General features: G+C 33.4%; 1 protein-coding gene across 2 annotated transcripts in view; it reads right to left on the reverse strand.

Annotated features, from left to right (window-relative positions):
• The window catches only part of LOC112597758 (ABC transporter G family member 9), a 52,402-nt gene that overhangs the window by 8,466 nt on the left and 17,997 nt on the right, over nt 1-25,939 (reverse strand). Inside the window, exon 1 of one of the 2 annotated variants that reach the window (XM_025343950.1) lies at nt 816-885. The exons of the other annotated variant lie outside the window; for it this stretch is intronic. Coding sequence (XP_025199735.1) covers nt 816-844 — 29 coding nt within the window. The 5' untranslated portion in view covers nt 845-885. Of the gene's footprint in view, nt 1-815; nt 886-25,939 lie in introns of those variants that run through there. 2 annotated transcript variants of the gene reach the window in all.

Genomic DNA, 25,939 nt, shown 5'->3' on the forward strand with positions numbered 1-25,939 from the left:
AATCGTAACGGCTAGGCGAGTGTATGAGTCAAAGTATAATTATTATATCATGTATGCGTTTTAATCGTTTTCCGTTTTATTATTATTATTTTTTTTCTAGTTGGCAAGCGTCACACGAAGTCAATAACTTATATGCACTGGCAGCTGAAATACATACATACAGCACATATACATATATACCCGCTTCTTTAAGCAGCTATATTATAGGTATATAATAATAATATATAAATAAACGACCGCGAGTTTTACATTACACCACTTTCTATTTCTCTTCGTTTCAGATGACCTGCTGACAAGACCGGTTAAACTTCATCGGGACGTATAGCTAGTACGCGCTGCACTATAATAGATTTAATATATACACTGCACGAATATAATAAAATAATAATAACACAATATCTCGTATAGTTGAAAAAAAAATGCAGTCATAATTTAATTTTTAACTGATGATCGATTTAAGTTTACTTGTGATTATAACACATACAAATAAATAATATATTCAGAGCCGGAGGTGCTATATAACAAATACATTGGGTGGAAGAGGTTAAAGGTCACTTGCAGAAAGCTCATAATATTATAATTAAGGTTTGCCACATAATATATAAACACACTTTCTACAGCTGAATGAATACAAATTTTTTTTCATTTACAACACTGACGATAATTTTTTTTTTAGATTATATAAATATTAATATAGATAAGCACGAAGATATGATAACGATTAGAGATATTTGTAAATTCCCAACTAGCAACTGTATAAATCGTAAAGCTTGATAATAATAATTGACAAACAAAAAATAAAAGAATCAACTTACAAACAGTCCGCGAGTAGTTTCTTGATCATATTGTATGGCGAGCGCTGCAAGGTGTTCTAACCGCGAACAGCGAACGCACTGTATTAAAATAGCGTAGTACGTGAGTGGTGTGTGCCCGTTAAAATGCGATAGGAGGAAAAAATATTTCAAAACTATTTAGTCATTGGTCCACTGATAAAAGACCATCAGCAACACTTGGGCGGATGTAGGCCGTGCGAACTGTATTATTATTATTATTATTATTATTATTATTATTATAAATGTTTATATACGTTTTATCGACTACCCGCGTAGTCGGCTGGCTAGTATTATATTTTTGCTAACCATCGAATTTTTTTTTTTATGTACATATCATAACGTTTTTGATAAATCCGTTTTGGAGTTTGCAAATATGCGTGTGTGTGTGTGTGTGTGTGTGTGTGTGAATATATATCGCGATTATGTCTGGGCACGGGGACATTCCGTTCGGACCGTGAGAGCTACTATTGTTTGCCACGGCAAAAAAAATACAATTTCCGGAAAACGAGACCGAGATAAAAATATAGTTCGATAAAAATGAATAATTATATATAGGTGTATAATCACCGCGGTCGACTCTATTTCTCTGTTTTTTTTTTTTTATTCATGATAATCTACGCGATTTTCACGAGAAACGTTTTAATCGGTCAACGTCCTTTATATTAAATTATTTTATATAGATGGAAAATCGCAATTTTTTGTTGCAATAATTGATAACGAGTATGTATTTTTTTTAATTCTACTGTTTTAAATTCATTGCAAATCTTGAAACTCGTATTACTACGTAAGATAATATATACTCGTAATGGAACTTTCTACAATTTATGTATGTTAAATGTAAAGAAACCAAGCAGTATACCCGGTACCGCATGAACTTTATTTATAACTTTTCCTAAGACCAATGTATATGTATAATCATTGAGTATATAATTTATTCGGTAAACAATTAAAAGAATAAAGTTTAAAATTTAAAGGAAACATTTACAAACTATATCTACATGAAAAACGAAAGTATAATATAATATAGATAGATTATACGTCATATATTTGTAATATAAAAATAATGCATATTATATTCTTGTAAAAAATATAAATTTTAAATTAATTCAATTTCAAAGCTGGTTACGTTAGTAACTACCTACATTTAAAGTTTAATCCGTTCTGCATTATTCAGTATTTCGATGTGTCTTCTGTAATATAAGATTGCATTTCGTGAGACGAGTTTGTTTTTTTCGTTTGTATTCTTAAAGAAAAATAGTCAGTAAGTGTTACAGATGGTTCGACAAACTCGAAAATGCTCTAATGAATATGTACGGTTAGGAAAGCATTTTTGATACTTGTGTATACTTAATAGTATATTATATTCGTTTGTATAATAAAAATAATTCTTTAAACAAAAACCAACACAATTAACGTAGTACGACTCGAATGCATTTCGTAATAACGACAGAATAACAGCTCTAACGAAACGTAAAATATTAATAAAAATATGCAAAAAATAAATGTATATGCGTGGACTTTACGATCGGCTGAAATTAAACGTGAAACGACTGACTATTATTATTATCGCAATTTACCGCTGCAGAGTAGGGTGTACGTACCTACGGCCAACAATACGATACACCATTTAAGTGTAGACTAGATTCCGTAAATTCGCTTCCGAGATGATTAATGTATACGAACGAATGTTGTCATGTTGATTTGATTTAAATTTCTAACGGCGTCCGACAATGATAATATTGTAACACGAGCACGTCAATGGTGATCTCGTGCGATCGTTTGTACATCATAATAGATAGAAGGCGAAAACCTGGACCAAAAACACAATTCACAAATACACGCAAGTACTATACTAATGTGTACCTATACAACTACGCACGAGTGTGCGGTGTGCGCGTACGGGTCGTGTCCACGTTTATCTTCATAAAAAAGCGCGATCGTTGACCCCTATTTATTATATATATTTTATTTGTTTAATAATAAACACGCGCGCGCGTCGTCGTTGTCGTCGTCGTCTCGAAGTCAGTATATTTTTACCGTATACGCATTACAACGCGAATGTTCGTCAATCGCAAAAATAAAATAAAAAAATTCGCGGTTCCTGCTGCGCCGCGCTGTCTAAACACAATATTTGCGACTTTCGTGTACAATAATATATCGACAGAAATACCGCCGGCGGCACACCGCGTGTAGGTATGCGTCATAAATAATTATAAGACACGCGAGTTAAACATCGCATTAAAACAATAATTACAATATAGTTATTACACCGTCGCGATACACTAAAATATACGTTAAAATAAACGTTACGATGGAAATCCGTTTGGGTAAACGACTCGGATCGGCCACATCACGGCCGCAGCGGTGTTTTTATTTTATTTATTATTGTTATATATTTTGTCGTCGTCGTATTATATTATGCAGGTGAAATCGGACGGGGGAGACCGAGCGGGGAAACGCGCCGCCGTCGCCACCGCCGTTGCCGTTCACTAGGGCAATGGGTCCGGAATGCGGAGCAGCGCACGACGATTTATAATGCACCTATAACACAGCGTACGTATATTTATAATGGTGGTGTGCGTATCCTCGGCTAAAAAAAAAAAAAAATAAAAAAACCGCACAACAGAACGTGAGTGGTTAGACGGATACGGAGAGAGAGGGAGAGAAAGAAAAAATAATAAACAATATGTATAAAAAAAGAAAAAGAAAAAAAAAACAATAATAATAAAGGTGTGCGATGATAATATTATGATAATAATAATAATAATAATAATGATAATATAATCGTTGTGCGGGCAAGTAGGTCACGTGGTAAGTTTTTTCGTGCGTCGAAGGAGAGGACAGTATACGTATGATATGGTATCATAAGTTATTGTGTGTACGGCTGCGAAGAGGGGTGGGATTGGTTAGCGGACTGGGAAATAGTCGGGCGGCGGAGGAGAGGGCGACGAGTAGGAAAAGGTGTCGGTGACGATCATAATCGGTCAGTGACTCCCGGGCGGCGACGCGACGCGCGCGGAGGGATGTGCGCGTGGGGTGCGGGGAAGGGGAGGATCGCAGGTCGGCCGCGCTCACACCAGATTTCCTTGTACCGTATCCGCGCGAGTGCCATCGCCTCCTTCTGCACCGATACCTATTTACACTCCACCCACCTATAATGCGAGTATATAATATTGTTATTATGTTATATTATTATTTATTACGACGGCGCGCGTTAACGAAATATACCGTAACCGGCAGTGGTTGTAACCCGGTATTATTAAAAATAATAGTAATAATAAAATATATGTTATTCGAACGCGTGTGTCGGTTGCCACTTGTCGGGGGACCCTCTTTTGTTCGAATTATCATTATTATAATAATATTTATTACATTATTATAGTACCTCTACGGCTCTACACGCGTATTGCTGTCGGTGTTTTGGCAGACCGTTATTATTGTTGCACAATCGCGGGCGCCCCGCACAATTATATTAAGTAGGTATCGTGATAATAATTACAATATTATTCGGCAACGGTTGCAACAATGCCCTCTCCCCCCCACCTTCCGCCCACCCGTTGCAGGTCTCGCCAGCGTCGTCGTGTATATTTAATAATATAACATCGCGTAGACACTCGGGGTCAACGGCCGGCGACGGATCCGGCCGACGAGCGCGTCTTGTCACCGTTTTCGCCGGCGTAATCTACGCGTGTCCCTTAAATCCCCCCCCCTCAGGACGCGGTGCAGAGCGAGTGATGAGCAATAGAAGAGTATACCGAGATCCTGGTACACGTACACGGGTCGCCGGAAGGATGACAAGGACGCCGCGCGATTTTCCGGGCGCTGCGCAAGGACGGACGTGCGACCGGGACGAGCCCATTGTGCGTGCGTGTGTGTGTGTGTGTGTGTACGAGCGCGGCGGGACGGGCTGCGGCGGTTCTACAGGCGAAGTGGCGGCGGCGGCGGCGGTAGCGGCGGTTATAGCGCGCGTATACACACGAATCTGGGACATAGTTCAACGGCCGGCTAACCGCGGCGGAACAACAACCGGGTTATATACGCTATTGTTATTATTATTATTATTATGTACATATACGTCTCGTTGGTTTTGTTTTTACCTCTATCACCTCATCGCGCTCGCGTGTAATTATTCCATACGTCTTGGTTTCGATAAAATAATGCGATTCTGTATACCTAATGAGATAATACCATAATAATTTACTGCGTTCGTACCTATATTTTGTAATAGTAGGTATATAATATACAAGACATGATATTATAATACACGTCTGCAATGCCGACCTGCACCCCTGTAAGTTATCACGGGTATATAGCGGTCAACTGCGTCCCGCGAAGATCGGCGGTATATAGTCGATCGTTTTGACGATAGGCGTGCGGGTTTGAAGAAATGCTCTCGTCGCCGCGGAGAAAACTTCGAACGAGAAACGCGAGAAGAGACAAGGACGACGACGACGACGACGACGACGACGCTAGCGAGTTTAGTCAGCTGACGGGGGCGATCGTTGCATCACGGAAACGCGACGGGGTGGTGGGGTTCACCGGGCGGCGAGGCGCGGCGCTAGTGAAAGTTACCAGTGTGGCGACCCGGCGGCGGCCGGCCAACGACCTCTCCTCTCCACGAAATCGACCGTAACGGTGTGCGTATATGTGTGGCAGTGTCCTCCACCTTATTATAATAATGATATACATATTATTTTTATATAATTGTTAATATATTTTTACGTGCACGAAATCGTGTGTGATAATCTGCACATACTTTATTATTTTTTACGTGCGGACGGACACCGCCGGGTTGCGGGGCAATCAGTACGTATAGTATGATTTTTTTTTTTTTTTTTTTTTTTATCATCGAGACGGCCGGCCCCGCCGTTTCGGTCTTAATAATAATGATAATAATGATGAAAAAATAAATAAAATCGATATGGTATTATTATTATGGTATAGAATTACACGCGAGTATAGCTGATGAGGCCGTCGACCCCGCGGCGGGACGACGATAATATTATAACACGGTTACGTAAATTCGTCGGAGTGACGCCGCCTGCTGCCGCCTTTGCGGCGCGCGGTGCACAGTTCGCGCGAAAACTCGCGTGTATTATCATATTGATGTAACATCATGCGTATTATGAATGCGGATCATCGTTTGATTTATTTTCGCGATCGGCGGCGGCCCGAAATGTTCGCCGACGGGACGGGGAGCGAAAAATAAAAAAAACAATGATAAGAGGAAGAAGGTGGCGGCCGCGGAGAACGCGTGAATCGGCCGAAGGGGAGGTGCACGTGATGGGAAAGAGGTGCGTGCCAAAAAATGAAATAAAAACGGCTAGGCTCCGGGTTCGTGTACCGATGCGACAAGACATTGTGTTCCGCGGTAATGTGGCACCGGGCCAGCCGCGGCGGATCGCCTCGCGCCGCGCGTTGTGCCAGATTCGAACGGCGCGCGCGAGAATACGTCCTGTTCCTCGCCGTTCTGAGATTTGTTGTTTTCGTCGTCGCATCGTTTGTTTTTCTCCGCGCACGACAATGATAATATTATTGTTATCATCGTAACGCGTTTACGGTGCACAGACCACCTCGCTGATGATTTGCGACCAGCAAAATATCATCGCACGTTTTTAATCAATCATAATATTATTATTAACATTAATTCACGTCGCACTAATACGAATTACATATAATAATAATATTATAAGCGCGTTTGGTCTGTGTGGGTGGAGGCAATGGCCGAGCGACCCGATAGTGCCATCGACTAATTGTTTAAGCCGTTAAACGTACCTCCTAACCCCTATATCAAATACGATTTTCGTTTTAAGTCGAGTGCCAAAACCGAAAATACATAACCGTAGCTGGTAGGTATGGTTGGTTTATAAGGTTTTAGCAATAATTGTTCGTATACTATGATAGCTGGTGTATGAGTTTGAAAAACGACAAAACACCGATTTGCGTAGACAAACACACGTCCTGCAGTTAGCCAGTGTCAGCTAGTCATATCGAACCACAATTTAATGATGCGGGGTCGGTGAAGCACTAATTGAGAGCTAAAACTTGCTATTCCATCGAGAATTAGTGCTTTTCGTGTTCCGCAATGTGAAGTTGGTGGGTGTATAATGATACGAGTATAACTACGGATAACCGATGGGTAGGTTAAAAGCATTAATTATTTATAATGTATATACATTGAGCTCTAACATTTGGTACTATGATGGAGATTAATGCTTTTAATGCTCTCATTAACTTCAAGGAACTTGTGAAAACGCGTATATTATGCATACATAATTTATTATCAAACGAAGTCGTTTTCGCGATATCACCGCACTGCGCTTTTCTGTCGTTTTCTCGTTACATATTAGTATATTAGTTTTTAATTACTATAATACCATCGTCAGCCGATTATTTCAAATTGTTTGGGTATGTTTTACTAACTTTTAATCCGGGCGATATTGCATTAAAATATATATTTAATGGTTATTATTAGCGCTGATTGAGAGGGGTTGGTACATAAATAGGCTTGAAGTCAAATTAATTAAATTCTAGAAAAATATCTCCAAATCGTTTTTATTAAAGATATTCACACGACATGCAATGACAAGTATTTAATAAAAAATCAAAGCGCTACCTATCTTAAATGTATATTTCTTATTTATATTAATTAATATTATGACATTATTTACAAAAAAAAAAAAAAAAATATAAGAGTTAAATTTAAGATTCAATCCTCGGTCTTTTCGTTATTTGGTTGTTGTTGTGTATATAATCGTATAACGTGATGTATATCATGTTTTTTGAAGTTTACTTATATGTAAAAGAAAAAAAGATAACATTAAATCTATACCTATATCAATTTTTTGTAATCTTACGCAAAATTATACATCGACTCGGATTATAAACAACTACACTACTATCAATAACTACAGCCACCTTTTATATCAGTCATAAATTATGTATAAACTGTAGGTATATAATTTATTTTTAAAATATTATAAATTCAATAATATTGATATTTAATAATATATATAGTATTATATTGTGTACAGCAAGCTACTATCGCCAATATTGTTTCAGTCGCACACTTCTACAGTAAATAGCCAGTACGTACTGGTACAACGTACAACTATATATGCACGGAATATAAATGAAAGTTGAAAATAATAAAATTGCATTTTTCCTCAGGAATTTTTAGTTTCTTTCGTATAATATATATTTAATATTATTATAAATCGATGTTGCAATGTTGCCGCATGTTATTATTATACGCACAGCTACGGTCACTGGCCCAACTGCATTTTTCACATATTATTATTATAACTCATAATATTTGACCCGCGAATCGTGCTGTAGATGATAATAATATTGTGATATTATAATCATTTTAATTTTTATAGTCTACATTGATTGTGGCTCATACAAACGTTTTCGGTGCGTAGTGTGCAGGATTAAACAATAAATAGAGCGTTGCCCGTCGTCGTTGTCGTTGTCGTCGGAATAATAATTACCGCGTAGACGGTACATAAATAAACTTTTACTAATTGACCTCGCGCATGGCACAGTTCATTATTTAACAATTTTAAACAAAACAAAACTCCATATTATTATCATTGTGTTTAAATCGCGACCGTCGAGAATGGTGCGATTATATTATAGCCAGGTGCTCAAGTATTACAATTTGAGAAATTTTACACCAGTATATTTTTAATTTTTAAGCAAAACATTTAAAAAACAAATTACTATTTATCGAATCCTACGCGTGTATATAGAGGATTATTTTTTTCAACTCGCACGTATTTGCTTGTATTTTGTATTTAAATTAAAAACACTACGCACCACTGTCGTTTATCTAACGCACGTATATGACCTATCTTTATGATTCTACTGAAAAATATGAGATATGATATTACTTATTTTTACACGCAGTATATATTTAAACATATTCTAATGTAATAATCGTCAAACGACCATTTACAACAATAATAATTTTATATAATCTAATAATTTGGCTATTTCATAATAACATTATAAATATAGTGAAATATAATATTATTCGTATTTTGTACCTATCTATAGATTTATTATGTGCAACTCAGTACATACCTGTAAATTAAATTAAATTAAATTATATTAGACACTATAAGAAAATATAAACAAGAATCAGAGTTAGAAAGAAGTTAAGGAACTAATAAAAATCACAATGATAAAAATATTGACAGAAAATGATGGTGTCACATATGTTAAATTGTTAAATTTTCACAAAATGTGCTGTGTTATAGGTATAGTTATATTAAGTAATATTATTAATTTTATACAATACCATTTTTTAGATCAAATTAATCAATTTAGAACTTGTAAACTTTGTTTTAATAATATTAGAGGTATATATTTATGGAATTTTATGACTACAATTTTCATATATATTTATAAGATAAAAATACAAAGTAGCATAAAGTAAATGATATTATTTATGAGTACGTAAAATATACATTTTACATCGATCAATAAAACTTTGAAAACTTTATCACTATATATTATGTATGTACATAGTACACAGCCAAAGTTTTTATTAATTAATTTATAAAAAGTTTTTATAAGTATTTTCGAATACTTTTATAGTTTTTTATTTTTACTGCAGAACTCGAAAACCGAAATAAAAACTATAATTTTGTTTACATATAAAATCATAAATGAAAAATGTATATATTACTCTATTTCACGCTATTTGTTATTTTGATTAGTTAAAAATAAATCAAAAACTTTTATTTATATAATAAAGTAAATTATGATTCCCAAGAATTTGGTGATAATTTTTAAAGCTATTATTTAAAAGGTTTTTAATAAATGTTATATATGAGAGTCTAGTGATGTTCTAGGTTATATACATATTGTTATATTTCATAAATAGTTTTAAAATCTGTTTCATGGCCTTTAATGAAGTTAAAACATTTTTAATATTATAAATTTATAAGGATTTGAAAAATTTGAAATTTGGTATTATAAAATTACATTATTTCAATTATTATTCACACTATTTCATAAGTCTGCAAACGAATCACAAATGACTAATCAGATAGATTTTAAATAAATTAGAATGTTCATTTAAATTATAAAATAATAGTATGTATCTACATTAAATTTTTAATTTTTTAACTTTGAGACTGATCTCACTTAAATTTAAGTTTCCGTGTTTCAGAACTCAGTTTTATACAGGATATAATAAGTAATGAATATTTTAGAAATTTTTAATGCCAAATAATACGACAATTTAGTGAATACACAATATGTTAATACTAGTATAATACTAAATTATTAAATTATGTTTATATTTAAATAACGTACTAATGAAAAATCGACATTATCCTGTGTAGGTGCCTATTTTAGTAGTATTAGTATAATGAAAATAAAAAACAGACTAGGTATTTATTTCTATATAAATAGATAATATAAGAAATATTTTCTTATTTATTTGTTTCAGACTAGACTATTTATTAATATTAATATTAAAATTAATAAATTATTAATGAACCTATACCTATATTGTATAATATACACTGCAGAGCATATTACAATATAATTTATTTAATGCTTATAGCTAGGAATTATAAGCATTTGAAACGTATAAGAATTAATATTATAATTATGTCTTTACAACAAACAATAATAATTACGTATATTATAAGTGACACGACTTAACCTATATGTATCGTTTCAAATTTTCAATATTCTATAACTCTTTGTAATTAGTGTGTAATTAATAATTAAAGTAATTATATTTCATTTATAATGTATCCAATTTCAAATTATAAATATTTCTGTTATACGCAGTTCTTATTTAGTCATTTACATAATATGTACAACGTGTAACCCACGAATAATCTTGAAAGCAATATTCGCACCTTCATAAATACTTCATAAAATACGATACAATATATAAAGTAGGCTTTTTGTATTCCTTCAGTGAAAACTATGTCGTTAATATAATATAGTGCATATTATATAAAACCTTACCGTCGCGTTAATATTACCCAAAGAATAATAGTGGGTGAATGACGAACAATAGTGCCGTTATTACTATAATGATTAAGATGACAAAAATATTTCATTATTATGAGTATTTTTCTATTATAGAGAGCGAAATCGCATGCTGATGTCTCTACTCTCTACCGAGGTGTAGTTATATAGTAAATACGTCACACGCGTACATACACATATATTATAACCTATTATATATAGTATACGCACTACGAGTAGGTATTAAACTTCAGTATATTTCTAATTAATCACATACGAATGTTACACGACGATATAATACAAAACATATCGTAAGTACCTACATGTATAAAAAAATATTGTCACTGTAGACACAATTATACAAATATTCGTTCAGAGTTATATCATGGCATATAAATTATACGCGATAAATTGTACTGTAATATATGTATTGTATATTATAGTCACAACATTCATAAAATGTAGTATACCTGCGGCTGCTATAGTGCTATTATTATTATTGACCACCTACGTAAAATACCGAAGTGGCGAAGTATGTAATTATACATACGTGTATCTGTATATATATATATATATATAGGTACGAAAGATATTCAATTTTTCCTCTATAATTTTGGTATAGGTCATTTTGATTTTATAAAAATATTTAGGTTACCGACAATCAGGTAGGCACACACATAATTCAGACATCACATGCCACGGTAAGAGAAACTAAATGCGTATTGTGAGCGCTAGCGAGTCTCGGTGCAGTGTCTATAACAAATTCGAATTGACGATGATTTATTATTTACTGATATGATATGATAATTATGTGCTTATGATATCACGTCCAAATAAAAGTTGCGTTCGGTCACGTATGATGGAATCAGAATTTATGTTTGCAATATTAAATATATTTCGGGTAGTGAAAAACTTTAAAGACGGCGCATTGTCTCGAGCCGTAACCGTAAAAAAAAAAAAAGCAAAGAAAAAAAGCGTGATGGAAACACGGTTAAAATGTCTTTTTGGCAAAATACCGGACGCGTTTTACTATTTTACACGGGTAAGAACATAATACAACACAGCATTATGTACTAAATGGACTTGCGACGAGATAAATGATGCGCGTGCATCGGACGACGGTACACAATAGAGCGGCTAAACGTACGCGTAGTACGTATATTGTACATATATTATATTGTGTATGTATAAAAATACGCGCTTGAGTAGGTGGACCGGCGGCGGATTGATGTTATTAGCGGCGGTAGTCGGCGTGCCGGGGTGGGAGGGAAGGAGGGTACACCCAGCGGCGACCAGTCCCGCGCCGCCCCAGACGAGTGGCGGGAAGGCGGAGCGCGAAAGCGATACGGTGACCTTGACCCACATCGCCGAAGGGCCGTTCGTGTGCCGGTGCTGCCGCGCCACCGCACGACCGCGCGAGATGCCGCGACGGCGGCGGTGGACGTTCAACTCGACCGACACTCGGCGATACGAACGCGCACGCGCATCGCCGTTTTTCACACGCCGCCCGCGTCCGTTTTCTCTAAAATATAATATTATATTATAATTTATAATATAATATATTATTATAATGCGTCCGATGCCGGAACGTATAGATATACGCGTTTTTATTCTCTGACCTGCACGTTCCCGGGTCTACGTCACACAACGGTATACACGGTATACTGTATTATAATATCACGGTGTTACCTATTTTAACCGCCCTAAATTATTTGAATTTACTTCCGCGTTTTCGAATCGGCATTTAAATTTTAGTCGGATAACCGAATAATATCTCATCAAATCGTTAATAATTGTACCTACTATCAAATATTCATCCGTAATCCGCGGTGAGAGAAAAAAAAAAAACCGCTACAAAGCTCAAAGATATATAGAACAATTTACTCTACTTGAGCCAGTCTAATTATTTGTTAGCGAGTCTCACGTCGCGTTTAAATCATATATGTATAATATATAATATATGTTATGTGATTTGCACTAATCCATCTGGTCGTATCGTAGGCCGTGGCACCTGATTACCCACGCTTTTTTGATACGTCGGTCAAAATTGTTGGCGAGAAGCAGTCGAAGGGATGAAGTCGTGGACGTACCTAATATTTTTCTTCAAATTCACTAGTGAGAATATAATATAGCGGCTGATCCGATTGACTTCCGAGATCTGCTGCTAAAGCGTCGAAACGAATGATATAACAATACTGTAACACTCGTGTATATTCTACGTATCGATTTCAGGAGAGAGAGAGAGAGAGAAAGAGAGAAAGTGAGAGAGAGGACGTGCGCGCGCGCTCTCGAGTTTAATACACCTCGGAATCATTCGAAGATTATTGGTACGGTCGGTCTCTGATAGGTTAAGACCATAGACCATGAAAACATCGTTTAGATCGAAATAATAATAACGTATAGGTACGGCGCGGGCTATTAGCGCATGCAGCGGTGGACCGACGATGACAGATCTGCAATGTAGTCGTCATCGACCGGGTGGGTCGATCGCTCGTCGGCTGTGAGTGCGGCGAGTAGGTATGTGTTAGTAGGTAACGACGACAAAAGTTTTTCGGACGTATCCAAGGCGACGTCGGGTGGGCGTCAACTACCGCGGCGGCGGCGCAACAGCGGACAAGCGGGAAGGGGAACGCCGCTGCGTGCATTGTACGCGCATTATATTATTATTGTATACAAGGCGCATTTATAATGTACCGACGCGGTGCTGCTGCTGCAGTCATACCCTGCCCCAACATTAGTCGCGTTGTCTAGTCCCGACCTTGACGATTCATAAAAACACATCCTGTACCCCCTCCCCACACCATATTACCCCATCGTGTCATCACACAATATAATATTAATATAAAAATGTATATACTATATAGACTATAATTTACTTACGTATACACTTTGACAGTTTGCTGTTATTATTGTAACTATATAGTACATATTATATTATGTGTTTCGGGACGAGGTATTTTCATTTTAATTTTGTTTTCAAAAGGTTCATGTCCCGGTTTATAGTGTATATATATATATATGATATGTTATTGTGTTGTAGTGATGGTAATAATCGTTTTTATTTGGGTAAGCGGTTATTGTTGTGTGTTTTCGTACACATTGTAATGTACGAAAATCCAACACACAACACACATAATATAGTAATATGCAGTAATATAATTTATTATAATATTGCTATGTGTATATGAAAGACTATCGACGAAGTATTACGTATAAAAACTTTTTCCGGAGACGTGAGATTTTCCAACGATTTCGTAGTGTTATAAATGCTATTAATTATCGTTATATCAATGCAAACGCAGACGCCAAACAAGAAATTTGTTTTTGAGAAGAAGATCGAAGCTATACCTTACTGAACCCCCGAACCCTCAAATACTTAAGTATTTTCCTAGTATACTTTTCTGTTTAAAGATATACGATATAATGTTATTGTATAATTGATTATGTAAATTATGCATATTTTACTATACAAGTACAAATATTATATAATACTTGCACTAAGATTTTCGAATCGGTTATAGCATACTCATTTATAGTAATATATTTGTGGAGGTGATGAGGCGAACGATAAAGGCAATTTTTCACGTCAATTTAAAATGACTAATGCTGAAATTTTATACTACCTTAAAATGCATAATTTTTAAGTTGTGAAATCGTTATTTTATCATATTATACCTTATACCTATCAAGATAACATATCAATAATGCAACTATGTCACTGATATTTCTATAATATTTACTAAAATATGTCGCAGGTGCAAGTTTTCGGTGAACTGCATTCTGCTGATAGAATATTTTACTTGCAGGCTCGAGCACAGTTAAGCGAATACATAATATTATACACATCCAAACTTCGAAACTACATTATAATGATATAATATATGTAATAAATAATAATACTAAATTTAAATAGTACTACTTTTAATTACAATTTATGATTATATACGTGTGTGTTCGTGTAATCTATGCATTACGCAAGTGGCTACGGCCGTGCAGTGGACACACGTTATCTTCGTAGGTTATCATTACAGTTCGCGAGTTCGTTAAACCACAGCGGCGTGTTATCATATGCGTCTGTATAAATGATATATATATATATATATAATTTTATATTTATGTGTATACAACGACGGTCTTGTCAGAGACGCAGCCTTCAATGTATGTACATACACAGGGCTCTTGAAATTTTAAGTTTCAAAGGTTAAAGAGATCACATCGAATATTTCTTGTACATACTCGTAAATCTTCAATCACGAATATGGACCACAAAACGTTGATAACTTTGCATATATCTTTCTTATACGTATTATTGTTCTCTGCGTGCGGCTCTTATAAAAATATAGTATAAACTATCTTCGGATATTGATTTAATTTGTTCTTAATGTTCGGTAGAGACTGTATTTGAATGGATTTATAGCAATTTTGTGTTGTCGGTCGTTCAACTGTTTGTGTTAAATTTAAACGATTTTCGGCAGCTAGTTGACCCCCACGCTCGCCGCCGCATCAAATTGATGGCTGCTAATAAAATTTCTGCGTCGTGTCACTAATTTAAAAAAGATACTACGCGAGAATGGTGGCCATAGTGCTGAGAGGGAATATTGGCTAATTAAAAAAAAAAAAAAATTGTAGGAGAAGAATGAAAATAAAAATCATTATGAAAGAAGAAAAAAAGAAATAAAAATGGCGGAAAGACCTTGAACCGGACATCGTCAAGGGCGCTGAATACATACGATTTGCAAATGACGCTGTTTAAATACTATAGCGCGTTTCCCGAATGCCAAGTATGTACAGTATACATATATTATATATGTATTATATTATATATATTTTAATATACACGATTCGCGCGCGGTAAACGTCAAAATAATTGAAAAGTTAGTCTGTAGTACTCAGCTAGTACTCATATAATTCAATCTGTTAAAAATAAATAATATTTAAACTCATGTCATATTATTTCAGTGTGAGCAAAACGTGGACGTTTAGGTATTGTAATTATTTGTTGTTACTTACAGCAGCTTCGTCAGGATTTTCAATTGTATTAACACAATAATTAAAGTATCGTGAAATAGCACATTGCAAGTGGCGTGACGTATATTCACGTAAAAATTACGTTTTTACAACTTATTTTAAAAGTGCAACTGCGCGTACAATACTAAATTCGTAAGTACGTATTTATGATATATGCGAACTACAATACGTTTTTTATTTCATTCAAACAAAAAATAATTGTACCTATGTATATAATTAAAAGATAATTTTAAGCGGTCAAAAAAATCCCAGCATCTGAAAATAGTACTATTAGTATTAGTCATACAATTAATAATATGCTTCCATATATTATATATGTATGTAACTATTATAATACAAGTATCAACATAATATACACCAGCCACCAGATACCATACAGCCGGATACAAGTGTTTACTAGCAGCCATCAGTGTAGATTAATGGAGAGGGGTTCAGGGATACTGTATCCTCAACCGTCCCAAGAAAAATGTTAAAATTCTATCAGTATCAGCCACCAGGTATATCTATGTAGAAGTTACCTACTAAAGTGAGAATGTGAGATGATATATTATGATAAATTATATTGATGACTATTACTTATAAAATAAAATAATTTTTTTTTTTTTGGTAAAAAAAGCATCAACTATAAGTATCGTTAATTAATAATAATACATTACAATTATAGTGTGAAACTCAATTTGTTTTTTCACACCAATAATTTTTTAACACGCATTGTGCATACTAAAAATGAGTATCTTATGTATATAGATATCTACTGATTTATAGCGTTTTGTTTATTTTGTTATTTACGCCATTAAAATGTATAGTCATTATAATGACGTATACAATATATAGTAATATACTATATACTATTTTCGGTATATATTATGTGTGTAAAAACTAATTATTTAGTAAAATAACTGAGAAACCTTGAAAAACTTCGAATCTACATATCTATCACATAATATAACGGCAACTAAATATAAATAATATAATATAATAATTATGTTTATAGATGCGTGAGATAACGCGCGGAGAAGGGTTTGAAATTTTTTTTGAAAATTCAAATTTTAAGATTAAAATCAAAATTCATATAGCGTTCTTCTTTTAACCGAGTATATTATTTAATTTTAAAATAAAAATACTCAATTAATACTATTAAATGACATAAGTTTATTGTTATTCTCAGGGAGGATTGATAATTTATAGTGTAGGAGAAGAGTGATTAAAGTTTAGATTAATTTTAAACTTGCTAAACTGTTTTGTTACGGACACCTTGTTGTACAAAGTCACTGCACATGTACATAAATAACTTATACAATTTATCAACGATCAGTCAAACTTATCTTACCTTAGTCTCATTTATGTAATTAAGTAGATACTATGAGTACGTATTTATTATTATTATTTTAAATTGATTAGATGTAGGTATATATTAAAATATGTAAGTATATTATTATAGTATATTATGCATATTATAACGCGTGTCCAAGCAGACAAATACCTGAATGTCTGTCAACCATAATCACTGTTTTATTTTCGAAATAATTATTATATCGCATCTCATATTATATTATATTTATAATTAGATTAACAGGATTTAGCGCGACTGCAAAAATCACGTAGGTACGTTTCCCCAGCCTCTATCCTCCCCTCTCTTCGTCAACAATAGCGTAGATTTTTTAAATAATATTTAGCATGGAATATGGATAATATACAACAATAAATTTACCGTCCATGAACTAATTTTTCCGTAAAGCAATTTAATGTGTGGAGAGTCGACGAGAAGACTTGTATAAAAAAAAAGTAATGTGTTACCCATTATTTCGTCGTCGTAAACCTATTAAAGAGCCGTTGTATTAGTTTGGAGAAGAAAAACCAATGGATCTGTACGGTGTTAATAAACGCATATTTTACAGAATTCAATGTTTTATAACGTATAATATCTATTATGATTTATACCTTCATGGGCAGGCAGTGACTATTATCGTGAAACTGATGAAATGCGCGACCGTTCTGTGTATATAAAATATGGAAATATATAAAACAGAAATCCCGTTTTTTTTTATACGTTAACTGAAAAACGCGCGTGTTCTGGGGTTAAGACTACACATGATGAGTATGTGTTATTAATTACTGTAGTTATTGTATATAATATTATACCTACAATGTACCTATACTAGTCTATTATATATTTCTAGCCGCATTCGACACGTCGCAGTAATTAACGTCAATTAGTACGTTCATTCAACACGCAGGGTTCACGAGGAGAAATATATTAAGTAATAAATAGACGAATAAATATAATATACGCGATCACTATGGTTTGTTTTTCGCGATCATTACATAACTCTGGTTAACACTTACGTCCGTTTCGACATGTTTGACCGTTCAATTCTCACTCATCGCCACCACGCACCGCGCCGTCGCTATTCGAATCGCGTTATGTGTCGATATATAATATTTAATAGTTATTAGTTATTAGTTATTATTTGTTACTTAATAGTACCTATTACTAATAAATAATACACTAAACACAATTATTATTATTATTATTATCGGGTCAATTTGATGTACTATGTTGGTTTATGCGATAGCCGATATTGTACAGCTTTATATAACACTTGTATATATTATATAAATTAATATTATTTTCGAGCTGATTATTCGTCGGCATTTTCGTATCACAAGCGTCACACACGGTCGATACGTGCATTATTATATACCTATTTTATATTATGTACAATAATGAACAAGAGCGCGAACCGATATCAAATAAAAATAACTTGCTGGCGTATAGCTGCAGGGGTGGCGATTTAAGGGTCGGTGGTGGATTGAATCAAGAACGTTTAAATTTTAAATCATAAATGTAAAGGTACTTAATCTAGAATAATAGTCAATTATAAATTATAGACTAATAATATTATAATACTCAAGAATTGAACTGATAGTGAAACGAAATATCTCACTTTATCTAGAAAACATTTTTAGTCCTTTTCATAACGTTCATTTCGTAAGACTCTGCGGATTGAGAATAACAACACGCGAATGCGGTGCTAATGACGATGATGGCTCGAATGCTAAAAATATAACGCAGATACGTTTACACATTATGATTTTCTGGTTCGAAAAATTGGCAACAATCGTATACGTAATAATAATAATAATAATAATAATAATAATAATAAAATGGCATGTGTGTGCTTTCAGATGGGAAAATAAGTCAACGCCCCAACTGACGGTGAACTCGAAAAAATTATAATATAATATAAATATACGTATTATACATGATAATAACAAAATTATTCATGTCATAATATTCAAACAGTCGCGCGCGCACACGATTCTGGAGAGTTCAATTGTATTTCGGCCAGCGCAGTACACGACGAACGAAAACGATGACAATGGCGTCTGCAGCTGAGGACTAAATTATAATATTTTTGTTATTATCATCGCATTATATTCGATTGCTGGCATGTAAAAAAATTTCAAATATATACACACATATAAATTACAACAGATTTTTAAAAGAAATTGGTGATATTGATATATGAAATTGAGAAAAAGGTCGTTCGCTCGCGGCCTTCCTCTCATCCGATTTTGGCTCTGGACGAACGCCCGGCGATAAAAACACATTTACAATAATAACCTTAACCGAAAGCACATAACTTCGTTCACAAATATAATATATAATACATAAACAGGTACATATTATGATCATCAAGGTTCGATATATATTTGAATATAGTATATAGTTTTAATATATATATATTTTTTTTTAAATTTGTATACTTTTATAATAATGATTATCATCGTTGTTATTAGTAGTACTTAACAGTATCTAATAACGGTACTCACAAAACTAAACATGGTATTATTCTATTTTATGTATATCATCATTATTTATAATACGGCAAACAGCAAAATAAAACAAAATACTTTCAGTTCGTTGTTATGATTTGATACGTCATTTTTAAATATACATGTTTTAACTAGATAATAATATTATGAGCAGAATAATATGTTGACAAAATTTTGGCACATATTACGCGTTCTGTAACTATTTTTCCTTAAATGTATTATATGCACATTATGATTGTTGGTATTCAGTCAACATTTTGTCTTGCACGGGGTGTAGAGGTAAATAAATATAAATAATGTTATTTACATTAGCGTATTTTTCTCTGTATTTCCATACCACGGGTTTTAAATTATTTCACTATTGAAATAATGTAGAATATAACGCAATGAATCCGAATACTCAAATGTTCGTAATAATATATTATGTTCTTACATCTAAAACCGTGAATCAATCTCGTACAGCGATCGACATTAAATCATACTTGTATACAAGGTACCTTAATATTTAAATATTAAAAAAATGGCGTACTATACAATATATACAGTATACACATGCATGAAGTTCTCCCCTTTCAATTTTACCGCGTAGGATTGTGTATGGTAATTTTAACCTTAACCCCGTAGCAAAGGAAATACTAAACGGAATGAGACTATTTTTCTTTTTTTATATCACGCATTTGATATACAATAAAATATTATAAAATACCAATAATTATGAATATGGCGTTACATCAATGTAGGTGTTATGATAGATTATATAGTATATTATAATATTACGATTAAATCCTGTTACTGCAACAATAATTTGTTATCGAGTCCATACCACATAAATTATTAATCTATTTTAGTACTAATAAGTAATAATGATAATATGAATTGGGTGTGAGTGATATCGTTTTACTGAATAAACATAAGGTGTGAAAACATCAACATACATTATAAGACAAAACTCGTAACCATTAAATGATAATTGACTGGAGAATAATATAATAGTCAGCTGTAGGTTACTATACCATTCAAGTATCTATGGCTCTCGACTTTATTATAATCAAGTATATGCAATAGCTGGCAAAATGATTTAAAAAAAAAAATCGTTTTTACATTAAAAATAAAATAAAATTACTCAATATGTATAGATATACATACTAAAATTTATTTTCATAAAAGTGGTTTTTAATTTTTTTTTAAATGATGTTTTATGATTTATAAAGCCTATAAATAATTTAGGTGTTCGTGTGTAACACAATCAGTGTTGCATAACAAATAGATTTTATGATGTTATATATAAACAATATCGCTAATTATTTTAATCTAAATTTCGTCGTAGTATAAAAATATAAGAAGCAATGAACACGCATTTAGGTACCTCTGTTGTACATGTATTTAATATTATTAATTATACATAATTTAGGAATTCGTTTAATTTTTTTATGATTAGCTATTTAAAATATAATTCCTTGTTAAAAACACGTTCAATACAAAACAATTTTAAGTTATCAGTAGGTACTACGTTAGATATTTTATATTATAGGTACATGAATGATTTTGATATACGTAAAACCATATACATTCTAATAAAATTTAATTCTAACTTTTTGGTAAATAATTGTATTATTGTTTAACACCTATCTTATCCAGATGTATAATCATATATACGTAGTTCTTTGGACATTCTTGTCATCAATTGATAATTATTAGGCATTTTAATACATTAGAAAAATATGGAATAATATGCACGCCGATAATAATTCAATGCAGTTTCTTTTTCGATTGGAATTATATATATAAAAAAATAAAAAAAATAGATCACAATTACACGATGGTATAAATGTATTATAATAATATATTACGTTATGTAAATATACTACAGAGTTTAGGATGTATACATTTGCGATAGACGTGTACGATGCGTATAATACATAATACATACATACGATATCTTCGGAAGCGTTTGCTTTAACTTCTGCGGTAAAGTCATGGAATTTAAAAAAAGGAAATCATTAAAATGTATATCAAATAGGTACCGTTAACTTTATTATCCTTTCTTCTCTCGGATACACCACTGTAGATATACAGTACAACATTTCGTATTTATTTACTATTGTGTATGGTAGGTATTTAATTTGACGAAATATTTTCGATTCCGGAGTCTCAAAATACCAATTTTGCACTTAAATCAGTTTGTTGTAATGATAACAATGTGTATTATCACGATTTACGAACAGTGAGCGCAAGATCACCGGAACGATTTATAGACATACAGAGCAGTATAATATAATATAATATAATAATTGCCGAGAGGGTAGAAAATTCATCGCCCATTTAAATTGCCGTCAATGAGAATACAATTCGTCGAAATTGTGTCACCGACTCGAGTCACAGTATTATTGTAGATATGCGCGATGTATATTATTATTATTATTGTTATTATCATTACTATTATTATATTATATTATATTATTATTATGACGTTAAAGCTTGAGTTAATGTTGTCGAAGGTCGTGTTCGCTGCCGCTGCACCTTACGTGTGTGTGTGTGTGTGTGTGTGTTTATGTGCATATGTGTGTGACGCGCAAGGACTGACATTGATTTCGGCAGACAAAATACGCGCGCGCACAAAACCTTGCAGTACGCGCTCGTGCAAGAAGAAACTCTTCGAATCATGATGATATTATATTATTATTTTAAACGGGGTGGAAGGGAGACGAATTTTTTTTGGGCCTCGGGTACAACTAGACAATAATTTCTAAAACGTATGTATAGTTTCTTTTTCGTCTATAGCCTCGGTAATCGGTGGGGAGATCACTAGTAGTTGTATTTGCAAATGAGGCGTCCTTGCAAATGTTATCTCTACATTTCTGATTGTTATAATATAAGCTACCGCTGCACTATATCTACATATTATTGAGAGTATAATATATTATACTGTTATTTTAAGACATACCTATCAATAATCTTACGATAAGTATTTTTTTTTTTTTTTTACTAAAGAACAAGAAGTTTTATAAATTTTAGAACTTTTAGTTTGAATTTATAATAGTTATACGTATATTAGTTGTTATTAAAAAATTAAATAAACCAAATAGTGGTTCATTTACGGTTTAAACGCACCCAAACAGCCCCTCGACCTCGGTATGCCCTTGTGCATTTATGTACATTGTACTGCACCAATTTAACTAGTCCACCGACCGAGTACACGATGCATTTATTCCAATCCGCTAGTTAGTTTATTTATTACACACACATACATATATATATATAATTTATTTCTCTCGATATCAGAAAAGAACACTGGTCCTCACTATAAGCTTAAATATAAAAGTATAAACCAATAAAACCCTTCAAAAGCAGCTACACAAATAAATAGTTGGCCTTAATAACTATATACCTTATAGAACTTCTACTACTGTGTCACTCCAATACAGGTAAGTAATTAGGTACTCAAATAACCAATTCATTTCTGTTACAAAAAAATATTGCAACGGATACTGTTAAACTTTTAATGTGAGGTTGGGGTAAGTTATGAATACATTTTCGGGACTACTCATCAATATTCGATTTATTAAGTCTTAAAATTGTGGTGATATTCGGACGGTATACATAAATTATATATGAAATAGTAATGCAGTGTTGTTGGATTTTCCTTTACACCTTATATTATACGTTTGGCCCGGGCGCATGTGCGCGACGCAGAGGTCATCCATGCAATTTATAACAATGTATACACGAATTATGCATTTTTATAACAATTTTTTTTTATTTCCAACAACGGCACACCGCCGCCGCCACTTATTGTTTAGTGTCACACGACGACAAAATCGACTGGCACACGCGCACACAATAATAATAATAATAATAATACAAATAGATGCAAGTCGCGCGCGCGTGTGTTGTAATAACAACATGACCTTGAGGAAAAAATACGGCATCGTCCGCGTATATGATATTATATATTGTATACATTATACATATAAGTTATATATGTACGTATAAAAGTATTTTATTATGCACCGGGCCGGCATACCGTCATCGTCAGACAGACGCGCGGGACGGCGACGAGGGCGGCGGTCACGCGAACCCATGAGGATTTTTGACTGTTTCTGAATTTTTTTTCTCCTCAGCGGGCATTCGAAGCCCGTCGCCGCGCGAATAAAAAGAAACCGGTTTTCGACGGACGTTTTTTTTTTTTTTTTTGTATTTTGTCTTTTGGTTCCTATAATACTCGTCGTGTCTCTATCTCTCTCTCTCTGTATATATATATATATACATACTAAACTAGCACATGGTGAAAAATTAATATCCTACACGCACATAAATATAGATACATATGAATATTGGATGGGCGCACTAAAAGGGTTGGCTGTCCAAATCTGGGAATGACCAAGACGTGTACTTTATACACATTTATATAATATGTATATACATAAGGAGAGAGAGAGAGAGAGAAAGAGAGAGAGAAGGAGAGAGAGAGCGAGAGAAAGAGAGAGAAAAACGCACGACTTCGACGAATGTGCATACCACTGGCGGTGGCGGCGCGAGGTGACGACGGGAGAGGGGTCAAGGTCAGTGTTCCGTGAAACCAGTTGTGGTCCCACAACAAAATAAAATAATAATAATAAAAAATACATATATATTGAAAGATCGGCTCTCGCACGCCAGAAATTAAATCGGAATTTATTTAACTATATTATATTATTATTATAATTATTATTATGCACGCCTGGTCTGAGTGGTGGAGGTACAACTGTTGGCGGTGGAAGCGAGGGGGTAGTTGAAACGACTAAGAAAAAAGACAACTACCACGCGGCGTCAGAAGGATTAATGAACTCTTCTACGAAGAGAAGTGACGATCGAGAGAGATGGAGAGAAGAAAAAAAGTGAAACCATTCACAATATATACGATATACCCACTAAAACACACCTGTTTCAAATGTGTGTGTGTATCTGCGTGCAGACGAATAATAAGTATATTTTGAATTTTTTTATCTCGTATTTCGAGTCCGGATTTATAGACCAAATCATGTCTGCTGTAGACAAAAGTAAGAGTAATAAATGTATACGAATGAAAATACAATAAAATTTTAATGTTATATTTCATTCGTATTAAATACACACATTTACATATTATATCAACATAAGCAATAAGCATAATCAAAAATAATTTCCAAAATTCAATGCTCAACGCGTATTGCCAAAAAATAGCGTCATAATCGTTTCAAAAAAAAAAAAAAAAAATTGATGATCATTAACTAAAGTATGAAATTTAACACTGTTTAAACTTAACAAGTAACAAAATTTTTAATCACGTTTATGGTAGTAAAATGGTAAGCCTAAAGTCGTATTGGTATTGATATAAAAGCTCAATATCATTATCATTTTATAATAAACAACACCGGAAGTCATCTAAAATAGCTATACTAAATATATATTGGTCTGATTTTTCTATGCTTGATATTTTTTGTTGTATAGAACCTTTAAGGCTTAATTAATATATTATAATACTATCGTTAAACTCAGTGAGTTGTTGGTAATATAAACACGCAATTATTACTGACCACTGCAGTAAATTATTTTTTGAACATATTATACCTGCGAGTAGGATTACAAATTATAGTATGTATAATAGTATATTAATATGTACGGAAACGTTTCGTCTATAGCCCAGCTGTCAAATATCTAAATTAAAATTAAAAATATTGTAGCTACCATACATATAATAATATAGTCTAACATAATCATGTATATAATAGGTAATAAATAATACGAGAAGGCGGGTATGGAGACGACCATTTAGTATTCCCGCCGAAAACCATGTATGGAACTTTTGTTCTCTCTCTTTCATTCGTTTCAACTGTTTTATTATTATTTTGATTTAACGATATTCATAATATTCAATTTATATTTTTTTTTCGGTATAGGTACCTAACCTATGTAGTATGCGTGCATCCAATCGGTGACGCTCAACCGGTTATCGGGCCCACTGCCGAGCATATAGAAATTTGGCAACGGTGCAAAAAGGAAGGAAAAAACATAAAATCTAAGCGTGTGCACACACACATAATGTGTATCCAAACATATACAAACCATCCGCCAAATATCCGAGCAAACCGCATCAATTACGACCGAGCTTCGTCGTCACTGGCTCGTTATTTTGGGAATAACAGACGCACGCACTACAATACGACCAACCCAAAATCATAGGAAAACGTTGTTTTGTGAATTAAATGATTATTTGTTAA

Source organism: Melanaphis sacchari, unplaced genomic scaffold, assembly GCF_002803265.2.
Source record: "Melanaphis sacchari strain LSU unplaced genomic scaffold, SCAv2.0 Contig43_pilon_pilon, whole genome shotgun sequence".
Taxonomy (NCBI): Eukaryota; Metazoa; Arthropoda; class Insecta; order Hemiptera; family Aphididae; genus Melanaphis; species Melanaphis sacchari.